We start from the raw sequence: 22,553 nt of genomic DNA on the forward strand, positions 1-22,553 counted from the left end.
TCCAAACTTCCTTCTTTTTTTTTTTTTTTTTTTTTTTGGTACAGGGTATCGAACTTGGGTCCTTGCACTTGCAAGGCAGGCCGTGGAACCACTGACTAAATCCCCAGCTCCCAATCTAACATTTCTAACAGTCTATCTCATGTAACGTCTCACTCAACCACCATAATTAGTAAGGGCTACTCTTACATGCAGGAAAAAGTGCTAGTGGCGTTTTAAAAGGAAGGAGATCAAAAATGCGTTAGCTTTGAGGTAGGCAATCAGAACTGCCTGCCTTGGGACCCCAGGAGGAAAATGAAACGTAGAGGGGGCTTCATGTCACTTCCTGTGGTACATTTCCTGGTAGGAACACAGAATTCTCTGCTACCTACCAGGCAGCGTACACACTTACACTTCAAGCAAAAAAATGGAGATCAGAAAGTAATGCATGTAGTGTACAGTGACTACAGAAGCAAGAGAAAGTAAAAGAAGTTTAGAAGAAAATATATGAATATGAAAGGTCAGCATAAGAAGCAAAGTCCCCAAATACTATAACTGCCTCATTTACCTACCTCCAAAGGGGATTTATAATCTTTTCCCATGTATTTAAACACACACACACACACACACACACAGTAAAATATATCAAGGCATCATCAGAAGCACTGACTATGATTTCCTTTTCTATTGTGATCAGAGGCTGCTGGTTAAAAGGGATTTTTATTTATATTATTTACTTAAAGTACAAATGGTATGTAAATTTAGTTGTAATAGTATAACTAATTAACAATCTTGGCCATATCTTTAACTATACTGTATTTGCATATTGTTCTCAAGAAACCATGTTTTATTTTAAGAATAGAGTTTAGGATCCCGAGCCAGAAAGTGATAACAAGATGTTCATTGAGTCAGTGGCCTACAGGTGACTTGCTTTCTACACATGGAACAAGCTCACAGTGCAGCCTCTGCTTTCAGACAACAGAGTGCAAGGGGCTGCCAGAGGCACACTCACTTCAAGTGGAACAAAATCATCCATCCAAATCCAACCCTTGGGGCATCCAAGCACGTAGAATTTAGTTTGGTAAAGAGAAGTTTGGGAGGGGAGTGAGAGGGAAAGGGGAAGCAGTTTTTTCCTCAGTAATAAAGAAAAAAAAATCTTCTCTTCTTCAACCTCAGCAAGAGGTCAATGGATTAAACAGTAGCTATATTTTCATTTTCTATACACCTCTCAAGCAATCAAACAAATCAAAAATGTATTTTGAAACTGTCTGCTCATAGCCCGTATTCGCTATCTTGTTTGACAGAACGGAAACTCCTTGAAGGCCCAGCCGTTCTTCGGCCACTAACTTTAATGTGAACATCATAAATTCTGAACGTCAACAGAAAAGCTACTGAAAGTTACCAGTTAAAATTCTGCTGAAGGCAGCAGACACATTTAAACTCCTACCCTCTGAACTCAGTGTCTCCCTTCCACACAGTGCCTACACAAAATAAATATAAATCAGTACTGAATAAATTTTAGTTGAATAATTAATGCTATCCCAAAGCTTTCTGGGCCCTTGTGTCTGTGAAATGTGCCCAGCCACTTTCCTTTTGGATGTGGATGAATACATTTCCCTTCCTTCCCCTATCTCTGCCTCCCTCTCTGCAGGCACCTTCTTCTATCAGGAGTATTTCTTGGAACCTCGCCTTCTTATGGAAGGTCCTGCTGATGATAATGAAAGTCTGCAACAATTTTCCAGTTTCAGGAGCTTGGCAGCAACTCCAGAGCACTAAATGGGCAGCGAAACTTTTGTACTTTCTTTATTCCCTTTGTAGGAATCAGCTTCTCTTTTCTGGACCCCTCGAGGGCCTTGGGCTAACACACACAATTCCATTTTCAAGGCTAACAAAAGACCAGGCTCCCGAGGAATAGGTCATTTCCACTTCCCTGTTCCCCTGCAGGCACTTGTTTTGTTCTCCAGAGCCGGGAGGGGATTGCTAAACACCTGGAGGCCAGAGAAAGGAATTTCTCTGATTGTACTGCCCCGGGAGAAAGTATTTACACCTATTTCAACGTGAATGTCAGCCAATTGGGTTGAAGATGATAATAAAGTGGAACGACCGCTCATTGTTTATTATTGTGTCATTAAACTGTCAAGAACAAGTCCATACTTTTAGATAAAGTATAGAAGAGCTTGAAATTTGAAAAATAGGTACATAACTTCAAGAAAATCATGTTACATATAATGAGAGTTTCAGAGGATTGTGAATGAGTAGCTGAACGTTTCCTTACTGTTTTATATCACACTATTTCTCTATCTGTGATTCTTTCAAAGATTTCTATGAGAACGGCCCATTTTGTGGACTATTTTCTTTCACAGAGATGGAGGGAAGGCCTTAGATGAAATTTGTGGGACAATTCTCTCAGCAACAGGCACCTTGGAAATGGGTGCCTAGTTCAAAATGACCGTTGTAACTACTCCCCTCTCTAACAGTAGTTTATAAAAAATTAGTTTGGGAATTCAGAGTCCATCAGAATATTTAGCTAGTATGGCTATATAAGCAATTATAAGTACCTAACAATGACTGCTGCTTTCCGACTGGAGATTTTATTCAAGGGGTGGGAGGAGAGGGAGAGAGGAGAGAGGAGAGAGGAAAGAGAGAGAGAGAGAGGAGGAAGAAGAAGAAGCAGAAGGAGAGAAGAACAAAGAAAGGAAGGTCCTTTTATCATTCTGGGGCTGGGCTATTGCTTATTTATGAGGAGCGGGCTACCTTTAACCTATCACAGGCCAGGTTGCCCTTTATGGGTTTGGTCCTGCAGAGACAGGTTCAACCTCTCTGGACTGCTGTGGCCTTGGAGGGGAAGGGAAACTAAAGATAAGAGCATGAGGTCTTTAAGAGCCAAGAAGCACCAGAAGAATGCAGCCTGTGCTGGTGGCATCACAGAATACTTTAACATAATCAGTTCCCTAACAGGACCCTCATCCCTTCTCCCATGCTGAATTGAATCACTCATAGGCTTCAGAGTAAGGAAGGCATTTAGATTTTTCCCTTTTGGGAAATGAAATAACAATGGAGAAGGAAGAAAGAGCAGAGAGATCTGGCCCTTTGATGCAGAAGAATTACTACTAATGTGCAAACAGAAATAGAGGAGAGGTTAGGGATAGATTAAGGGGATGGCAATAAAGCACTCTGAAGGCCTGAAATCATCCCTTCTTTTCCTGAAGATTACTTCATTATTACCTGTTTTGAATTCAATTATATGCCTCAAAATTCATATTGGAAGCCTTAACTCCTAAAGTGATTTTTTGGGAAACAAGACATTTAAAGATGTAATTCAGTATAAATAATGTCATAAGTATATGACACAATCAAAGACCAACGTAAGGACAGAGGGCAAACTCTTGGGCCCTTAACCTTTTACTCATGGAGCGTGTGATAAAAGCTACTTTTGCAAGTTTAAAAAAATGGTGATTCCTCATTTGAGCCTACAAATGCTCAATATGTAACTAAAAGCACTACAAAGAAAAGCTTAACCTTCATTTATTAACTTAAAATTTGTGGTCAGATCCGCGCTCATCTCTGCATGTAAGCAGGTTGATCATTTAGAAAGTGTCCAGCTAAAAGTTGGCAAAACAAGATTGATTAGCTCTAAATGTACACAACCTAGCTCATCCTTCTTCAAAACTCAGAACGCAGGGCACAAAGATAAAACATTTGCACGTACATTCAACTACTAGAGTGTCTAGAATTCTCCATTGCCTAAACCTATGGTCATCTTGGATTCCGGCAGATCTTCCATAAACTGAGCCTACCCCAATCAGAAGTAATCATCTCACAGAAACTAAATTGTCCCCTGCAGCAATAAGGACTTCTGAGTTATTTTGCTAAGCACAGCTGAGACCCTACCCCACTGCAGCAAATTACAAAGCCTGGGCGTGTTCTTTTGTTAAAACCCAATCTGATCCTGTTCATCCTCTTCATCTCATCAAGCTGAAATCTCTTCACTATTTTCTTTTCTTTTTTCTTTTTTTGAGACAGGGTCTCACTGTGTAGTTCAGACTGCCCTGGAACTTGCTGTGTAGCCCAGACTTAGCTTTTCTTGAACTCGCAACGATCCTCCTGCCTCAGCCTCCTGAGAGCTAGGATTACAGACATGCACCACCATGCCCAGCTTCTCTTCTCTCCTTCTAATTTCTTTTACTTCCCAACTCTACCTAATAAACCTACTTATTCCTGTAACTGATGCACCCTGAAATATTTTTCTGGATCAAGTGTAAATGTACCCACCCAGGGCAAGCTGAGTTCTCTATCTCCTCTTTGGAGAACTTCCTTGCATCCCATTCAGTAGCATGAGGAGCCCTAATCTAATACAATGGATATCATTATAGGAAGAAGAAGAAGAGACATCAGGGGCAAGCTCAGGCCAGAACACAATGAAAGGGCAGCCATCTGAAGCCAAGGAGAGACTCCTTAGAGGAAACCAAACCTTCCTGCACTTTGGTATTGGGTTTGCAGCCTCTAGAACTGCAAGAAAATAAATTTGTATTGTTTAAACCACCTAGTCTGGTATTGTCTTACAGCAGCCCTAATATACTAATTCATGATCTATGCATTCTAATAGGTTAAGAAATCATTTTAAGAACACACACCCTTTCCTTACAGTGGTTGCAGTGGGTCTCTTTACTAAACCAACAAGTGCTAGCTACTATGAGCAGACACTGGATTTCACATTTTTATGTAATTTCTAACCCCGGGGAGCCTACAGTTAGATGGCAAATTTAAACTGGCATTCCTGAAGCAATGTTTTTCAAAAATCACTCAACTGTGATAATGAACCCAAAATACATTCTGTCACATGTGTTTTTGTTGCCGTTGTTTCTAAGAGTCTGAGCCCCCCAGCAAGAGTTTGAGAAAAGTCTTCCTCCGGTGACTTGTATCCACTCTCAAGCCAACCTGGCCTTGAAAGAGGGACACCACCCTAAGTCCTCAAAAGAACGGCAGTTCAGATATTTCTAAAATTGGGTATTGGATTATTCTGGTCAGAGAGGGAGGAAAAAGATTCATGAGTTGTTCATCTTAAACAAGGTATTTTTATTCAAAGCCAGTTTTGGGTCCTGTACTTTTTCACAGTTTACAAGGCTCCTTTCCTCCTTTGTGTTCAGGTGACAGCCTGAAGCAAGAACGAAGGCATTCTGCTTCTTGTCCAATTAGGTATGCCCTTCCGTGTCTGAATAAACGGCCTTGTCTGCCAGCGCACTCGAAAGAGGGGTAGTCCTGACCACATCCTGAGCCCAACTCTGCACTCACACAGACGTCCTGTGTACCACAGCAAGGAGGCGCTGTGTAAGCTGCATTCTCTGTGACGTTCAGGGAAGCCCTTTTAATAAAAGTGGAATTGAAGCCTCCTAAATATTTGAGCCATTGCATGACTTGGTGTGAGAACCTAGTGAGCACGGGGATGATCAATAACATTTTCACTAAAGTGTCCTGTAGGAACAAGCCTGAAAATTATCCATGTTCAACTACGAATCTGCCACAAATTTAAAAGGCTGTATTTTCCATATATGAGTCGTCGTTACACAAGTTTAAAATGATCCACTTAGGCAACAGTTTGAGTCTAATCCTTTCAGTGATAAAAATGAAGTGGCGGAGTCCCAAATAGCATTAGAATAAGACTTATATCACAGCAGGTGAGATGCTGCTTCAACTACACCTACAAATGTACCTTAATAATTAGCATGGCTAAAAGATAACATGAAAAGGGGCTGGATAATAAAATAGTTATTCTTTTTTATTTGTTTTTGGAGACAAGGTCTCATTACAAATTTCAGGCTGGGGCCCTGGATTTAGCTCAGTGGTTCTGCCACCTGCCTCCCAAGCACAAGGACCTGAGTTCCATCTCCGATATCAAAAAAAAAAAATTCAGGCTGGTTTTGCCTCACTATGCAGCCCAGGCTGGACTTGAACTCATGACAGTCCTTCTGTTTCAGCCTCCCAAGTGCTGGGACTGTAGCTGTGTGCCAGCATACCCAGCTAAGATAGGTATCCTTCGGCTTCTACCACTATTATTCTATATTCATGTTTCAGGAACAAAAATAAAATAAAGAAAAAGAAGAAAACCTCCTGGCTCCCCACATTAAATATATTTTCAGGAATCTGATCTCCAACACTTTTTCTTATCTGAGCCAGAAGCCTCTTTTATCACACGTCTTATCAATTGCTTAACTCTCAACTGTTTTCCTCTGAGAGCATAAAAATACCAAATCCCGGTTTCATATTTTGGCTATATCTAGCTTCTACATTTTCTCTTCATCTTGTTTATTTCTACCAGATTACAACCCATTCCCCTAAATCCTATTCCCATCAGGCAGCTCTCTTGGATGATCTAGATCTTATCATGTTATGTGGGACTCTAACCCCTATGTAACCCCTAGTTAGCCAGCATATAGCAGCACACATTTCTTTCTACCCAGCTCCAAGATAAGATTAAAACAGAGTGTATGGAAGCCTGGTAGGGGCAAACAAGATAGCGACTCAAGGCCTCATTAGAACAGAACAGCCTGAGGTCTGGAGATGAAAGACCAGGTGCACCGTATAGCTGACTCCTTTAGATAGATGGCAGAAAACCGACCCCCTGACCCCTGGCCCACTTGCTGTGCTTGCAGTCCTCTTCCCTTGACTTTAAAAAACTGTGCTAAGCCCTGTGCTGGGCCTCTCTGAGCTGCTCAGTTCTGAGAGTGCCGTCGGGCCAGACTAATAAAGATCTATTTACCAATGACCCTGGTGTGTTCCTTCCTGGGTGACTCTCGCTGCTCATTGAGCTCCCAGAGCCTCGCTGAGCTATAGGTCCCAGCATCTTGGAGGCCCTTGGGGCTGTTCAAGGCTCCCGGAAGTAAGGCCCTGGGTCTTGCATCCGGAACCATCGTTGGGCTATAGGACTCAGCATCGTGAAGGCCCTTTCAGCTGTTCTCACTCCTCGGAGTGGAAGTGAGACTTCAGGTCCAATAGTTCTTCCATTTCTATGTATTTTCTCACATGCCCGATTTGTCAAAGAGTAACCTGGAGGAGCTATCACTAACCTAGGAATGAAATGGCAGGCATCCTAGCAGCAGGTCTTTTCTACGACTTGCAGCGTATTATTAACTGTCACAGGTTTCCTCCCCCCAAAATGAAGGATTATAAAATAACACATTCTAAAGTCACTTATCATTCATTCACCAAGTGTAAAAACAAGCATCCACCTGTGCTAAGCTTTACTCTAGTTGCTGAGTAGTGTGCACACAAAGTGCGTACCTATGTCTATCTGTCTAAGCTATGACACCTCCTTGTAGTTCAGCGGTTCTCCAACAATAGCAGGCATTCGAATTACCTGGAGGATTTGTCAGAAGGGATTTCTGTGTTACTGATTCAGTACGTTTGGAGAAGAGCCCCGACGTTTGCATTTCTTAGTTGTTTCCCAGTAATGTCAAGGGTGCAAGGACAGGGACCACACTTACAGGACTTCTGCTCTAGTGGACTTTCTTTTACACTGCTATACTGCCACTACTTCGTGAGATAATAAACAGAAGGTGCTTTGTTAGATGATAAAACAGGACCTCAATATTTCCTTCAGTGACAGAAAGTCACAGTTACTAAAGGGCAAAAGAATTACTTTACTATCATCAGCAAGATATAGTTAAGGAATAGTTTATATCTAAAGGAAAACGAAATTACTTCCCACCTAGAGGAAGGAAAAGGAAGAGAAGGGAACACTTTGTAGAAAAGCTGTTTCAGCTATTCTTTGAGGAATCCGTAAACTAACTTCCAAAATGCCCCTGGAGCTGGGGTGGAGCTCAGGTGGTAAAGCAAGTGCTTAGCATATATGAAGTCTTATCTGGCTTCCATTCTCAGCACCAAGGATTAAAAAAATAATAAAGAAATTATGTCATGTCATTACTTAAATAATATGTTTAGTACTTGTCTAGAATTTTTCTACTTAAATCTAAGGTGATTAAAAAAAATAGGTAATACCTTATATAGACTTTGTAGGCCTAAAGAATCTTTACATGTAAAGTTTGATATATGGAAGTAGGTAAATAGCACATTTTGGTGAAATTTTATTAGAAATTTGGGTGACTTGGTTGTATAATCGTGTTTTTCATTGAAACAAGGTATATATTTTAATTTTTTATTTATTTATTTTTTTGAGACAGGGTCTCACTATGTAGTTGAGACTGACCTGGAACAAACTATGTAGTCCAGGCTGGTCTTGAACTCACAGTGATCCTTCTGCCTCAGCCTCCCGAGTGCTGGGATTACAGGTGTGCACCACTACGCCCAGCCTAAAGTATATATTTTAAATTAAAGCACAGATTTTCTAGTATGACTCATAAATGGATGTCCAAAGCAATTTCAGGATAAGAGTTTAAAAATAATTTTGAAAACTCAATTAAGTTTATAGTTTCTAACAGTAGTTTAAAGGACACCCCTCCCGATTTGTTTTAAAATGTCTTAAAATATGTATTGAATGAATCGCACTTGAACATGAATTATATATTTTATGAGTGTATGCCATGGTATAAAATATCCAGAATTTGAATTTTCTGGGAATAAAATGCAGTATAAAATGTTCTTCCACGTAAGCTCCTAGGAACCTATGCATTTTTCCTAGCACTCTAATATTAGGAAAAATACATAGGTTCCTAGGTGCCCTTGATGATTCTGGCCACTCTGCTTATAAATATTCGTTTATATGTCTTGGGCATTGAGTTATGTCCTGAGTCACACTGGTGCTAATTAAGGGGCCATAACAGTCTTTTTCCTTGAGATTAGAATAAAAGGACTAAAGAACTTGTGACAAATAGCACTTTGCAGTCATACCTTCTCTCTTCTTGTTTGTTCCAAAAATTCCTCCGTTTCTCTGGGTTCATCCAACCTTTGAGCCAAGGGAATCTTCAGTATGAGATCAGCTTGTATTAGCTGTCTTTCATTAGCATGAAATGTACTAAAGTCAGTTTGATCTATTACAAATGAAGTAAAAATGACTTGGAATCCTTACCTCTGAGTTCTAAAGGTTCACAGACCAGCAGCACCAGTATCAAAGCATTATTTAGAAATGCAAATTGTAAAGAATGAGAAATTAGATTCATTCGTAGGAAAATGGATACATATTGAGGATATACTCCTAAGTGAAATAAATAAGTCACACGTGTAAATACCGAATAGTTTCTCTGGTGTGAAAAACTATAATAGTACATAAGATCCTAATGAGATAATTGACAATGTGAAATAAGAAGAAAAGGGCTAAAGGTGTAGGGAAAGTGTAGGGGAAAGGTAATAAGGGAAAAGAAAAAATTAGGAGAAAATGAAAAAATGGAAATAAAGTGTTTGTAAATGGGGAGGGAAGGAGGGGGTGAAGGGAAGGCAGGGACAAGGGGAAAACATGAGAACCAAGACCTGTCATGTGAAGGTACAAGATCCCAGTAATGAATGTAACTGTACTGTACGCCTAAATGTGCCAATAAACTCAGTGAGGAAAAAAGAAATGCAAATTGTCCAGATATAGTAAGTCAGAATCCCACTTAAGGTGATGTATGCTAACGAGCAAGGGCCATTTGTTTAGACATTCAGTAAAGAAACGTCAGATGAGCTGTGCAACTTTCTATGAATTTTACTATTCATTCGATTTGCCTATTATCATCTGAATGCTTATTGGATTTAACAGACAACTACATATTCATTGTCTAAGAGTGATGGCGAACCTTTGGGACTGAGTGCCCACACTGCAACCCCAAACTCACTGATTTGCAGAGAAGCGCCAACACAGCAATTGAAGCTGAGTACAGAAGGGAAAGGAATAAATATGAGAAAGGGAAAAAATGGAAACACAGTCTTTATAAATAGGGAAGGGTGGAGGGGTCAAAGGGAGGGCAGGGGAATAGGGAACAAACAAAAACCAAGATACACAATCAAAGGTACAAGTTCCCAGGGATGAATGTAACTGTATTGTATACCTAAAATGTACCAATAAACTCAAAGGGGAAAAAAAGCTAAATATTGAGGTTTTAGTTTAGAAAAAACAGCCTTTATCCAATACTCAACTTCTTGGTTGAATTGGCTCATGTGCTGACTGTGGCACATGTGCCATAGGTTTTGCTACCACTGGTCTAAGACATCCATGGTCAAAATTTATTTATAGGTATATATGTATATATGTGTATATATAAGCATATATATGTATATGTTTATATATGTGTGTGTATACATATGTATATGTAAATATATATATATACATATATATATGTATATATATATATATGCATGACTTGGTATTGTAAATAAACAGTATAGAAAAGAGAAAAGTGGATTTTTTAGTTTTCTGAAAGGATACTAACCTCAACTCCCTCTACCCATATTCCAGTGAAAGAATTAAGGTGTAGAAAAGCAACACTACTATTACTACTAACAACAACAACAACAAAATGACTATTAGTAGCATTATTTTGTTTCTTTGACATAATAGGAAGATGTTATTAGCTAATCTAAACATACCTTATCACTTGTAGATATATACTCACAGTTTGTGTGTTTTGGGTGAACAGCTATTATCCAAGACTTAAAAAGAACTATTAAAGGGCTGGGGATTTAGCTCAGTGGTTTCACTGCCTGCCTTGCAAGCGCAAGGTCCCGAGTTCGATCCCCAGCACCAAAAAGAAGAAAAGAACTATTAAAGGGCTGGGGATTTAGCTCAGTGGTTTCACTGCCTGCCTTGCAAGCGCAAGGTCCCGAGTTCGATCCCCAGCACCAAAAAGAAGAAAAGAACTATTAAAACACCTAAGGGCAAATAGACTTTCTGTTTTCCTTTTGGTACCAGGGACCGAACTCGGGACCTGTGCTTGCAAGGCAGGCAGCAGAACCACTGCACTAAATCCCCAGCCCGACATTGTTTTTATTTGTAGCTAAACCACCGTACTTGCTCCAAATCTATTTCTTGCACTAGTATACTACAGAAATACAATAAAATTGTTTGCTGAAACTTCATGTAATAACATCCTCAAAAGGCATATTTATTTATTTACTTATTTATATTTTTATTTTTTTGAGACAGGGTTTCACTATGTAGTTGAGGCTGACCTGGAACTCACTATGTAGCCCAGGATGATCTTGAACTCACAGCGATCCTCCTGCCTCAGCCTCCTGAGTGCTGGGATTACAGGCATGTGCCATCATGCCCTGCTTTCAAAAGGTATATTTAGAATCAAGTGATTTTGTTTAAACATTTAGGCATAGATTGTGAAGCACTGTAGATGATTATATGCATACAGAAATGAATGTATGATCCAACCCATGTTTATAAAGTTAAATTTTCTGCTACATACATTTTTAAATTTTATTTATTTATTTACTTGATAACAGGGATTGAACTCAGGACCTTGTGCTTGGGAGGCAGGCAGTGCAACCACTGAGCTAAATTCCTGGCCCTACTACATACATTTTATTTATTTAGTTGTCTGTTTGTTTGTTTATTTATTTATTTGAGACAGGGTCTCACTGTATACTTGAGACTGACCTGGAACTCACTGTGTAGCCCAGGCTGGTCTTGAACTCACAACAATCCTCCTGCCTCAGCTTCCTGAGTGCTGGGACTACAGGTGTGTGCCACCACGCCCAGCTAAGGCCATTTATTTTTAGGAAAAAGGAAAAAGGATTTATTCAAAGCTAGCCTGGAACGGATATAGGGGCTCATTTGCCTCAAATCACCATCTCACCTTATACAGGTGCGTTATGGTCTTTCATACCAAGGAACAGTCAGAGGAGGGGATATAATGAAAGAACAGATACGTTCAGGGTTGCTTCTTCCCTCCCTGGAAATGAAACTGGACTTGACCTCCCAGTGCCAACATCTGCAAATTCTATCCCTTAGATATCCAAAACGTGAGTTCATGTTCTCTAAAATTGAAGAATGAATTCTAGGAACAATAGAGGTTAAGAGAAAGAAAAACTTATTGAGGGAAAGAAAGCATCTAAGAGAGACAAAAGGGGGACCAAAAAGTGGGTTGCCTGCTCACCCTGCTTTTCAAAGATGTTTTATACAGCAAAGCCATGTAGTGAGGTGGGTGCTCAGTGGGACAAAACTATAAGATCCAATGGAACTTTACAAGGTGAGCATGAGGTGGGACAAAACCATGACCAACCAATAAGATTACAAGTGCAGTTATCCAGGTAATATTTATTAAATGGGGATCAAATGGGGAAACTGTATACACAGAATTTTCCATTAAGAATATCAACTATTACTATCTCTAGGGGAAGTAGTGTCTCTTCCTTTTTAAGATGATAACCAGTGAATGTGCCTTGTTTTCCATGTTGGCTCCTTGCTGTGTTGGCTCCTGCAGGGCTGGCACCTTGAGGACTGAGGTCTTTCAGGCTGGCACCCTGAGGGAGGCCCTGTCTAACTGCCTACGCCTACAAGATATCTAACTAATTAACCTATCTGCAATAAGATGAGGGTAGACTTTTATGCCCTAGGACAAGGGCAATTTGGAAAAGCCAGTTGTTTCTAAAGGGAATTAAAAAAAAATCTAGGGGATTTAGCTCAGTAGTTCCACCACCTGCCTCACAAGCGCAGTTCGATTCCTTTTTTTAAAAAAAAAAAAAAAGTGTTTAAAAAAAAGGGCTGGGGATTTAGCTCAGTGGTGCTGCCACCTGCTTCATAAGCATCAAGGTTCTGAGTTTGATCCCTGTACAAAAAAAAAAAAAATCTAACTTTTAAAAAAGTTCCATTTTGTGGTACCAGTTGTAGAGACAATTTTTATTTAAAATTAGTAACACTTAAATTATACCAAATATTAAGGTTTCCATAACCTTAATATTACAATCTTTTTTCTTTTCTTTTTAATAGCAAAACATATATTGGTACATTTTAGGCATACATAAGGCTAAGACTTATCATAGGGAATTTGCACCTGAACATGATACCTGACCATCAGTTTTTATACTAAAATGATAAAAAATTTTAAATTTTAAATTCAATGTCTTGATCACACTAGTCACATGAGAAATACTACCACATAGGGTAGAGCACTTTTGGAACTATGCAAGATGGACTTGGTGAAGAATTTCAGCTTTTGCAATCCAGGAATGCTAGTGCACCTGCTTGCAAGGCCCCTATGTTCACTAAGTTCATAGTCAGTTGGGGTAAAAACAATAATAATAATAATAATAATAATAATAATAATAATAATAATAATAATAAATTAAAGGGCTGTAAATGTAAGTCAGTGTGAAGGTCCTGGGTTCAATCCGTAATACTGAAAAGAAATAAAAAGAAAAAATAATCTGACTTTGCCTTTCAGTTGGCTGCTTGGCCTGAGGTAGTTTGATCCTCTCCAAGCTTCAGTTTTAAACAGCGAAAGGAGGTTGCAGTCATTTCGTTTCAGCTTCTGTCTGCTCAATCAGCAGCAAAAGAGAAACTAGTTTTTCCTTTCATGGTAGCGGTGGTGGACTTATAGCATAGCCTATAAAATTAAAATAGAACTAATCGAGATGCCCACAATATAAGAATAAATAAATTAACCAATACTCTGCAGCCATAGAATACTATTTATTAGAAGTCACTAATCAATATTAAACTAAATTAAGAAAAGACTCACAATATTAAAAGGAAGACAGCTATCGGTGCAGAGAAAAATCTAGAAGCATCCGCCACCATATTAACAGCACTTAGAGGAAGCAACTGGGTGGGGGTGGGGATGTGGTTCCAGGCAGTTCATTTCCAATTTTTTTTTCCTAAAGAGGGGTTATTTTGTATTTTAAGACACATCTCTCATCTTTGAAACACTATACTTTTACCTCATGGTCTGGAATTTTTATATTTTTTGGTACTGGGGATCGAACTCGGGACCTTGCGCTTGCGAGGCAGGCGGTGAAACCACTGAGCTAAATCCCCAGTTCAGGAATACAATTTTTAAAATAAACTGTGCTGAAGAGAAAGGTCTATTTGAAAATACTCCCCTCAGACCCAACAACACTACTCCCCCTTAACTCAGCTTTCGGTTGGCTGTTTCCCGCCAGCGGAACGCAACTGCCTTTGACGTCACAAGAGGCCGACGCTTCCAGTTCCCATAGTGAAGTCTTTGCGGCCATTTTTACTGTGGTCAAATCAAAGAAATCTTGTTGTGATAGGGGTGGAGCAGCACGCAGTCTGCGAAATAACAGATGAGAAAAAAAAATCAAGCGTCTCAGTAAGAACCAGGAATTACTGGGAGAGTGAAACGCTAGTTACGTTAGTAAGACCTTTAGACGCATGTTCCGCGGAGAAACGGAACTATTCTACTGGGTCTCTAAGGTTCCTGCCCGGATTTTGACAGTCGCTTCCGTTGCTCAGCGGAAGCGTGGGTCGCAGAGGACAACTCTGGGAAGAACCCGCTATCGTCTGTGTGAAAAACTAGAATCATGTCGAGTTTGTCAGTGAGAGACCCGGCAATGGATCGATCACTGCGTTCCGTGTTCGTGGGAAACATTCCGTATGAGGCAACTGAGGAGCAGTTGAAGGACATTTTCTCGGAGGTTGGTTCCGTTGTCAGTTTCCGGCTCGTATATGATAGAGAGACGGGAAAGCCCAAGGGTTATGGCTTCTGCGAGTACCAAGACCAGGAGACCGCGCTTAGTGCCATGAGAAACCTCAATGGGCGTGAGTTTAGTGGGAGAGCGCTTCGGGTGGACAATGCTGCCAGTGAAAAGAATAAAGAGGAGTTAAAGAGCCTCGGGCCTGCCGCGCCCATCATTGACTCTCCTTATGGGGATCCCATCGATCCAGAAGATGCTCCCGAATCGATTACCAGAGCAGTGGCCAGTCTTCCTCCAGAGCAGATGTTTGAGCTGATGAAGCAGATGAAGCTCTGTGTTCAAAACAGTCACCAGGAAGCTCGAAACATGTTACTTCAAAACCCACAGCTGGCTTACGCACTGCTGCAGGCACAAGTAGTCATGAGAATCATGGATCCTGAGATTGCTCTGAAAATTCTCCATCGAAAGATACACGTCACCCCACTGATCCCAGGCAAATCTCAGTCTGTCTCTGGCCCCGGCCCTGTGTCTGGCCCTGGCCCTGTCTCTGGCCCTGGCCCTGTTTCTGTCTCTGGGCCTGGCCCTGGACTTTGCCCAGGACCCAATGTTCTGATGAACCAACAGAATCCTCCAGCTCCTCAGCCTCAGCATTTGGCGAGAAGACCTGTGAAAGACATTCCTCCTCTGATGCAGACTCCTATCCAGGGTGGAATTCCAGCTCCGGGGCCAATAGCAGCTGCGGTTGCAGGACCTGGACCTGGTCCTGGTTCCTTAACTCCTGGAGGGGCAATGCAGCCACAAGTTGGAATGCCAGGAGTTGGTCCTGTCCCTTTAGAGCGGGGACAAGTGCAGATGTCAGATCCTAGAGCTCCTATTCCTCGAGGCCCCATGAGTGCTGCTGGCTTACCTCCTCGAGGACTGTTAGGAGATGCTCCAAATGATCCACGTGGGGGGACTTTGCTTTCAGTTACTGGAGAAGTAGAACCCAGAGGTTACATGGGTCCACCTCATCAGGGTCCTCCCATGCACCATGCCTCTGGTCATGATAACCGTGGCCCTTCTGCACATGATATGAGAGGAGGGCCAATAGCAGATGCCAGACTGCTTATTGGAGAGCCCAGAGGACCCATGCTAGATCAAAGGGGTCTACCTATGGATGGCAGAGGAGGTAGAGAGTCTCGAGGGATGGACACTCGAGTGATGGAAACTGACGTTTTAGAGACTCGAGTAATGGAGAGAAGAGGAATGGAGACCTGCGCTATGGAAACCAGAGGGATGGAAGCAAGAGGCATGGATGCAAGAGGATTAGAAATGCGGGGGCCTGGCCCTACTTCCAGAGGTCCTATGACTGGTGGAATCCAGGGTCCTGGCTCCATTAATATAGGGGCAGGTGGCCCCCAGGGACCTAGACAGGTCCCAAGCATTTCAGGAGTGGGGAATCCTGGAGGTGGCATGCAGGGAGCAGGCATGCAGGGGGCAGGGATGCAGGGAGCAGGCATGCAGGGGGCAGGGATGCAGGGGGCAGGCATGCAGGGGGCAGGCATGCAGGGGGCAGGCATGCAGGGGGCAGGCATACAAGGAGGAGGAATGCAGGGGGCAGGCATACAAGGAGGAGGAATGCAGGCAGCAAGTATGCAGGGGGGAAGCAAGCAAGGTGGAGGCCAGCCTAGCAGCTTTAGTCCTGGGCAGAGTCAGGTAACTCCACAGGATCAGGAAAAAGCAGCTTTGATCATGCAGGTTCTCCAACTGACTGCTGATCAAATTGCCATGCTGCCTCCAGAGCAAAGGCAGAGTATCTTGATTTTAAAAGAACAAATCCAGAAATCTACTGGAGCTTCTTGAAAAGTTTTGGAAAGTATTTGGGTTAAGTTGCATAAAGTTAATTCAGTAGTGTAGAATATGAGTACAAAAAGTTGACTTCTGCACCCCATGCATTATTGATTTGTTTTTCCTCCTCCTAGAACCTAATCTCATTTCTTCTTGTCTTTTTTTTTTTTTTTTTTTTTAATTGAGGGTAGGGATAAGAGGGAGTTGGTCTGTTCATTTTAGGTCACTGTAAATATACAAAAATAACTGAAAATGATTATGCCAAATAACATTACAAAGAATGTGCAGCAATATTGAAATGTCAGAATATGTTAATTACATTGAGTAAAACTGAAAACTGCACTTAAAGACTAAAAGGTGACATGTTAAAATGTTAATGTACGAAGTTTTAAGACTATTCGGTTATATAACAAATTTACCTCAAAGTTATATATTTTTCGGTAAACCATTCAAAATGCAAAATCCTGTTTTAGAGTCAATAGACTGCTATAATATATTAAACATTATTTTAGTTTTTTTGGAAGCATTTTGAAATGTTAGAGCTAACAGGATAAGTAAATTGGTGGTACTAGAGTTTTTTAAAAAGCTATGTGACCCTAAAAAATTGGAATCTATCTGGTTTGATGTTGCTTCCTGTGATTTCACTTTTTATAGACTGGCAAAACTGGCCTGGTCCAGACTGTAATGATATTCTTGGAATACTTGTAGGATAGTCCAAGTTTACTTAAGTTTCCTCTGAAGAGATCTAATAATCTCTCAGTACCTTCCTATTTCTTAGAAGTGTTTAAGCCCTAAGTTTGACTCTGAAAATTTTCTCATATCCTTGTCAAAAATCAGGGACTCATATGAATGAGTTACACACAGCATTGGCCTTTTCATAAATAGAAAGTTTCATTCAGTAAAGTTTTTGACTTCCTGGTAACCAGCCTCCATGTATATGGTATCCATTTGGCCAGCTGGAATCAGGAGTTTAAAATATTTTTAATCTTAATATTCACCATGCCTTTTTATTTATGATTTGCTTTTCTGTCATTTTATCAGAATGCTTGAGGCCTAGGTAGCTAGAGACACCGGTATAAATTCAAAACTCTTCACTTGATAGTCATTTCACTTTTTACAAATAATAAAGCCACTTAGCAATGCATATCCATAAGATATATTTGCAATCATTAGGAAATGTGGCATTAGGGATTATGACATCATTAACACTTTTTTTATTAGGTGCTACCTAATTTATTTTTAAGCCTTGAGGATATGGACACAAATGTTTGTATTATAGTCCAAGTAGCAATTAACAAGTGTAAACTCCCAAATACCCAAGGTGATGATCTTCAAGAGAAGAAAATCTAGTCTTAAATTACAGAAGAAAAATATTTAATACAAGGTTAAGAGCTGAGTCTTAGGAGTTATTTTCCCTTTGTAAAGGTTTTACATTTTAAATGTGTAATTCATTATTTTCAGTTTCTATCCCTGTGCTGTTTTCTACTAGTTTTACTCTTTTTTGTAGTTGTTTATACTGTTGTTTCCCATATTTTCTGTGTTTTATCTATACTAGAGAGGATAATTCTGCACATTCGTGATTGTTCTGGCAAATAACATAATTCATAGAATTGGCTAGCTTACTTTGTAATTGTTTATCCTAAAGCTTTCACTGAAGGGCTCTGTGAAAACTGTTAAATGTTATAGTCTTTGTTCCGGTGAAAAATCTCTGCATTGTTTATTGAAGACTAAATAAAAAGGTTGTACATTTAAAGTTGACTGTAGTATTTCTTACATTTTGTTACTTTGGAGGTTTACTTTTATTTGTTTGTTTATTTGAGGGGAGAGTGTTTGAGACAGAGTCTCACTATGTAGTTCAGGCTGACCTCAGGCTTCCAGCAGTCCTCCTGCCTCAGCCTGCCTAACAAAGTGCTGGGATTATAAGCCTGTGCCACCACACCCAGCATTTTATGTTTAATTTTAAGAAATACGTTAGTCAGGACTGGGGATTTAGCTCAGTGGTTCCAGCGCCTGCCTTGTAGACGCAAGGACCTGAGTTCCATCCCCTTAGTCAACCGCCATCCATTTTTTAGGGATGCCTTGAGCTTGACAACTTTTTTTTTTTTTTTTTTTTTTTTTTTTTTTAGGTTTTCCTATAGTCGAGACTGACCTGTGTAGCCCAGGCTGGTCTCAAACTCAGCGATCTTCCTGCCTCAGCCTCCTGAGTGCTGGGATTACAGGCAATGCACTACCATGCCCGGCCATTGACTACTTTTTTATTAAAAAGCAAAACTAATGAAATTGCTAGAATTAAGGGAAATCCGTTCATTCCCTAGATCTATTTGTCACCTATATATTTCAACACAAATAATGATCAGTGGCCAGGCATGGCAGTACACTCCTGTAATCCCAGCATTCTGGAGGCTGAGGGTAAAGGGTTGCTAGGAGCTTGAGGCTAGCCTGGGGCTACATAGTGAGTTCAAGGCCAGCCTGGAGTACATAGAGTGAGACCCTATCTCAAAAATTAAAAAAATAATAATCAAGGTCACTCCGGTTGATTATTAGAGAAACATGTCCATACTTAAACGTCAGGCTTTTGCTGATGTTTGCCATAGAGACCTCCTGGAAGGAGCACTTTATAGGTATTTTCATTATTAATAGCATTTGTTTTATTGCAGATGAACGCCAGAACTGTTTTACTTCAGTATTCACTATAGCAAAAAAAATCACAGATGAGAAGAAAGGACGATATAGTCTATCACAGTCTTGGGAAAATTTTCCTGTTAAGAGCACATTAAGTTTTCCCCAAAAGGATTTAGAATCAACACAGAAAGAGCTATTCAAATATTTTAATTAAAATATTAGAACTATCTGAATGTTCTAGTGTTGATGTAGAAAGATGGAACCTTACTTTTTTTTTTTTTTTTTTTTTGGTTTTTTGGTGTTTTGAGATAGTCTCACTATTTAGTTCAGATTGCCTTGGAACTCACTGTGTAGCCCACGCTGGTCTCGAACTCGCAGCAATCCTTCTGACTCAGCCTCTCTAGTGCTGGGATTACAGGTGTGCTCTACCACGCCCGGCTTTTACTTCATTTTATAGCAAATAATTAATTTAAGCAATATGTGTTTGCTATAATTAATCTATGTTTTACTGCACAACCATTGTTTAAAACTGGCATCTTGCATTTTTGCTAATATGAATAGACTACAAATTAAATTATTAATAATAGGAGTTATACATGATGGGGTATATAGATTAGCCAAAGTTTCTTTAGTTTATTACTCCTTGGTAGGACACATTTCTTGGCATTTTAAAATGATTAGTACCTTCCTACTAACCTTTCATCTTTCTTACTACAGTACCAAAATGTGCTTCAGCTTTTGCTGATTTCCTAGAAATTACAATTTTGGAGTTGCTAAGATACAAGCCAATGTGAATTTGAGGCAAAAGTAAGGGTAAGTGAGATTATATGTGCCTTTTCAACTACAGTTTTCAGAATTCCAATAGTAGAAAAGCATTAAAAAAAAGAAAATCATAAAATCACAGCTTGCAAAGCTTCTTGCTTTTTCCATGTTACGATGGGACATTAAGCACACAGAACCTAATTTCCTATATAGTATGGCAGGCCTTTCTCTTAGGCTTAATGAGGTCTCAGAATAATTATATGTAACATCCCACTTTGGCCGAGAAACTGAATTTCAGTCACATCTCAATATTCTCACAAAAGAATGTCAGCCCTTCATAGCTTTATTTATTTAGCTAATCTTTAGATAGACATGTGGATGTAGCCTACTTTTCTCATCAGTCTCATCAAGAATGTTTTATAGCTAAGAACTAATTCATATTTAGAGGAAATCACAAATATATTAAAACAAGGATATATTTGTTAATATTAAATATTAATGATATTGGTATATAGTATGCACATATATATTTTTTTTAAATCTAAACTAGAACTTTTAATTTTTCATTTGTGTTTATATACCCTGAAACAAAAGTTTACTCTTTAGGTAAAAATTTACCTTCACAAATATTTTTATTACAAATTACCATTCTCATGAGACTAAATCTCATGTTTCTTTTTATTTGTTTATTATTATTAATTATTATTATTATTGGTACTGGGGATTGAACTTGGGACCTTGCACTTGCTAGGCAGGCAAGAACCACTGAGCTAAATACCTGGCCCTCTTGTTATTTTTCTACCAAAATATGTAACATGCCAGTAGAGAATATTTTCTGTGTGAGAATTCACATTTGGAGTAGAGCTGTCAAAAGTAACAAACCAGGTCCAGGTGCTTATTAAATACGGTACAGAAGAATAAATATAGGACAGATGGATAGGATCAATATATGTTATATATATCAATATATATCAAAATGCCACACTGAAACCCAATATTTAGTAAAATCAATAAACACTAATAAAAACATTTGGAAAAATACCCAAATATTTAACAACTGTAAATGGCTACTTGAAAACTAGAAGTTGGTTTAAGTCACGAGGGTAGTTAAATAATTATCAAGGAGTTAAAATGCACACCAATCTTAAACATAATTAATTTTGTATGATTCCATATGTATAGTGTATCTATAAAAATTTGAATTGGCCAGGTGTGGTGGCACACGCCTGTAATCCCAGCAGTCCTGAGGCTGAGGCAGGAGGATCGCTGTGAGTGCAAGACCAGCCTGGGCTACATAGTGAGTTCCAGGTCAGTCTTGACTACACAGTGAGACCCTGTCTCAAAAAACAAACAAACAAACACATTTGGAATGAGTCTCAGATATGTAACAAAAATTGATCAGTTGAAAATTCTGTCTAAGTTATTTGTTGTCTCTCACAGAAGTGGAATGGATAAATCTCTTTGGTACTAAGAAATGAAGCCAGTAATTTTCATCATCTGCTTTAATCAGAATTGACTTATTACATTAAAAATATTCTTCAATGCTTCTACTTTAAAGATCTATAATGACATCAATGTATCTGTTAACCTCTGACTACCTTAACTTGTTGTCTGGAGCATGAAGTAACCTCCGCAATTTATGTATTTTTATTTGGATGTTAGTGTGAAGACTTCAAATTAATCCTACTCCCCAAAAGATACATTCACTGTAATTCAGTTCCAAATTTCCCATCTTAAGCATTCACGTTAGTAACACTGAAAATGTGTACCGCATTAAAAAATTGCACAGTTGAGTTAATAATGTAATCGGCCTATACTGTATTTGTATGTTGCATTTTCATTCATAAAGTCACACACTCCCAAACATCAACCTTGTTCATATGTTAATCAATACAGCAAAATAAATGAGGACTGAAAACACCTCCAAGCACAAACTGCCTACATCTAGTCTCCAATTGGCTACAGGTTGTACCCATTTCTGTGGTTTTATACAAGGTTGGATTTACATAAAATCAAATTATATTACTCTGAATAAAATCAAAACCCATATCATGCCCTCTACAGAGCCCCAAGAGTAATTTTGTTCCTCCCTATATCAACACTACCTCCTTCCACAGCCCTCTTCACTCACTGCTACCAATACTTTGTACATAGCTTTTTCTTGAATTTGCCAAATTTATTTTCATCTTTGTACTTGCATTTTCCCTTGAAAGGGCATCGTCCATTGTTTCCCCAAGACTTTCAGTGGCTACTTGATTCTCCTACTCAGCTGTCAACTTAAATCTCTTGCTCAGCGAGACTTTTCCTGAACACCAGGAAATCAGTAGACAAAGTATCTGCTTAAATGGCCTCTCCATTTTCTCTCATCTCCTTCCTTTCTTTTTTTTATTAACACTAATTCTTTTATCTGAGCACCAAACACTTTGCAGACTTAATCTACATTCTCCCACCCTTTTACAAAGCACCTTGATTGCTCTGTACACACATGAAATGATGATACCCATTAGCGAGTTACTATTTATTTGGCCTTTATTATGTCAGCCATGGTTGTTCCCAAATTTCTGCTAGTTTCACTTAAAATATATAGGTACACATGTAGGTATAGACACAGGTACAGATAGTTATACAGATAATGTGTATATATAAACTGACTACACAAATAAAAGATTATCTCTATGAAAACTTTTATTATCAGATATATATTTGTCACATCAATTTGTTGGATCATAAGTCAGATTATGTCAGTTGTACTAATTTTTGTAATAAAGATAGATGTAACATGAATATGAATGCAGGTTATTTTGGATTTTTCTAGGTGTTTTTTTTTTTTTTTT

General features: G+C 39.4%; 2 protein-coding genes across 2 annotated transcripts in view; one reads left to right on the forward strand and one right to left on the reverse strand.

The window, feature by feature from the left end:
- Prkg1 (protein kinase cGMP-dependent 1) overlaps window positions 1-22,553 on the reverse strand; it is a 1,151,812-nt gene that overhangs the window by 528,823 nt on the left and 600,436 nt on the right. The window lies entirely within an intron of this gene.
- Window positions 14,103-18,109, forward strand: Cstf2t (cleavage stimulation factor subunit 2 tau variant). Its single transcript, XM_010606290.3, has one exon. It carries the CDS (start codon window positions 14,395-14,397, stop codon window positions 16,348-16,350), a length of 1,956 nt encoding a protein of 651 aa, XP_010604592.1. The 5' UTR covers window positions 14,103-14,394; the 3' UTR covers window positions 16,351-18,109.

The sequence above is a fragment of the Fukomys damarensis genome, unplaced genomic scaffold (assembly GCF_012274545.1).
Source record: "Fukomys damarensis isolate Sample0158 unplaced genomic scaffold, DMR_v1.0_HiC HiC_scaffold_20, whole genome shotgun sequence".
Taxonomy (NCBI): Eukaryota; Metazoa; Chordata; class Mammalia; order Rodentia; family Bathyergidae; genus Fukomys; species Fukomys damarensis.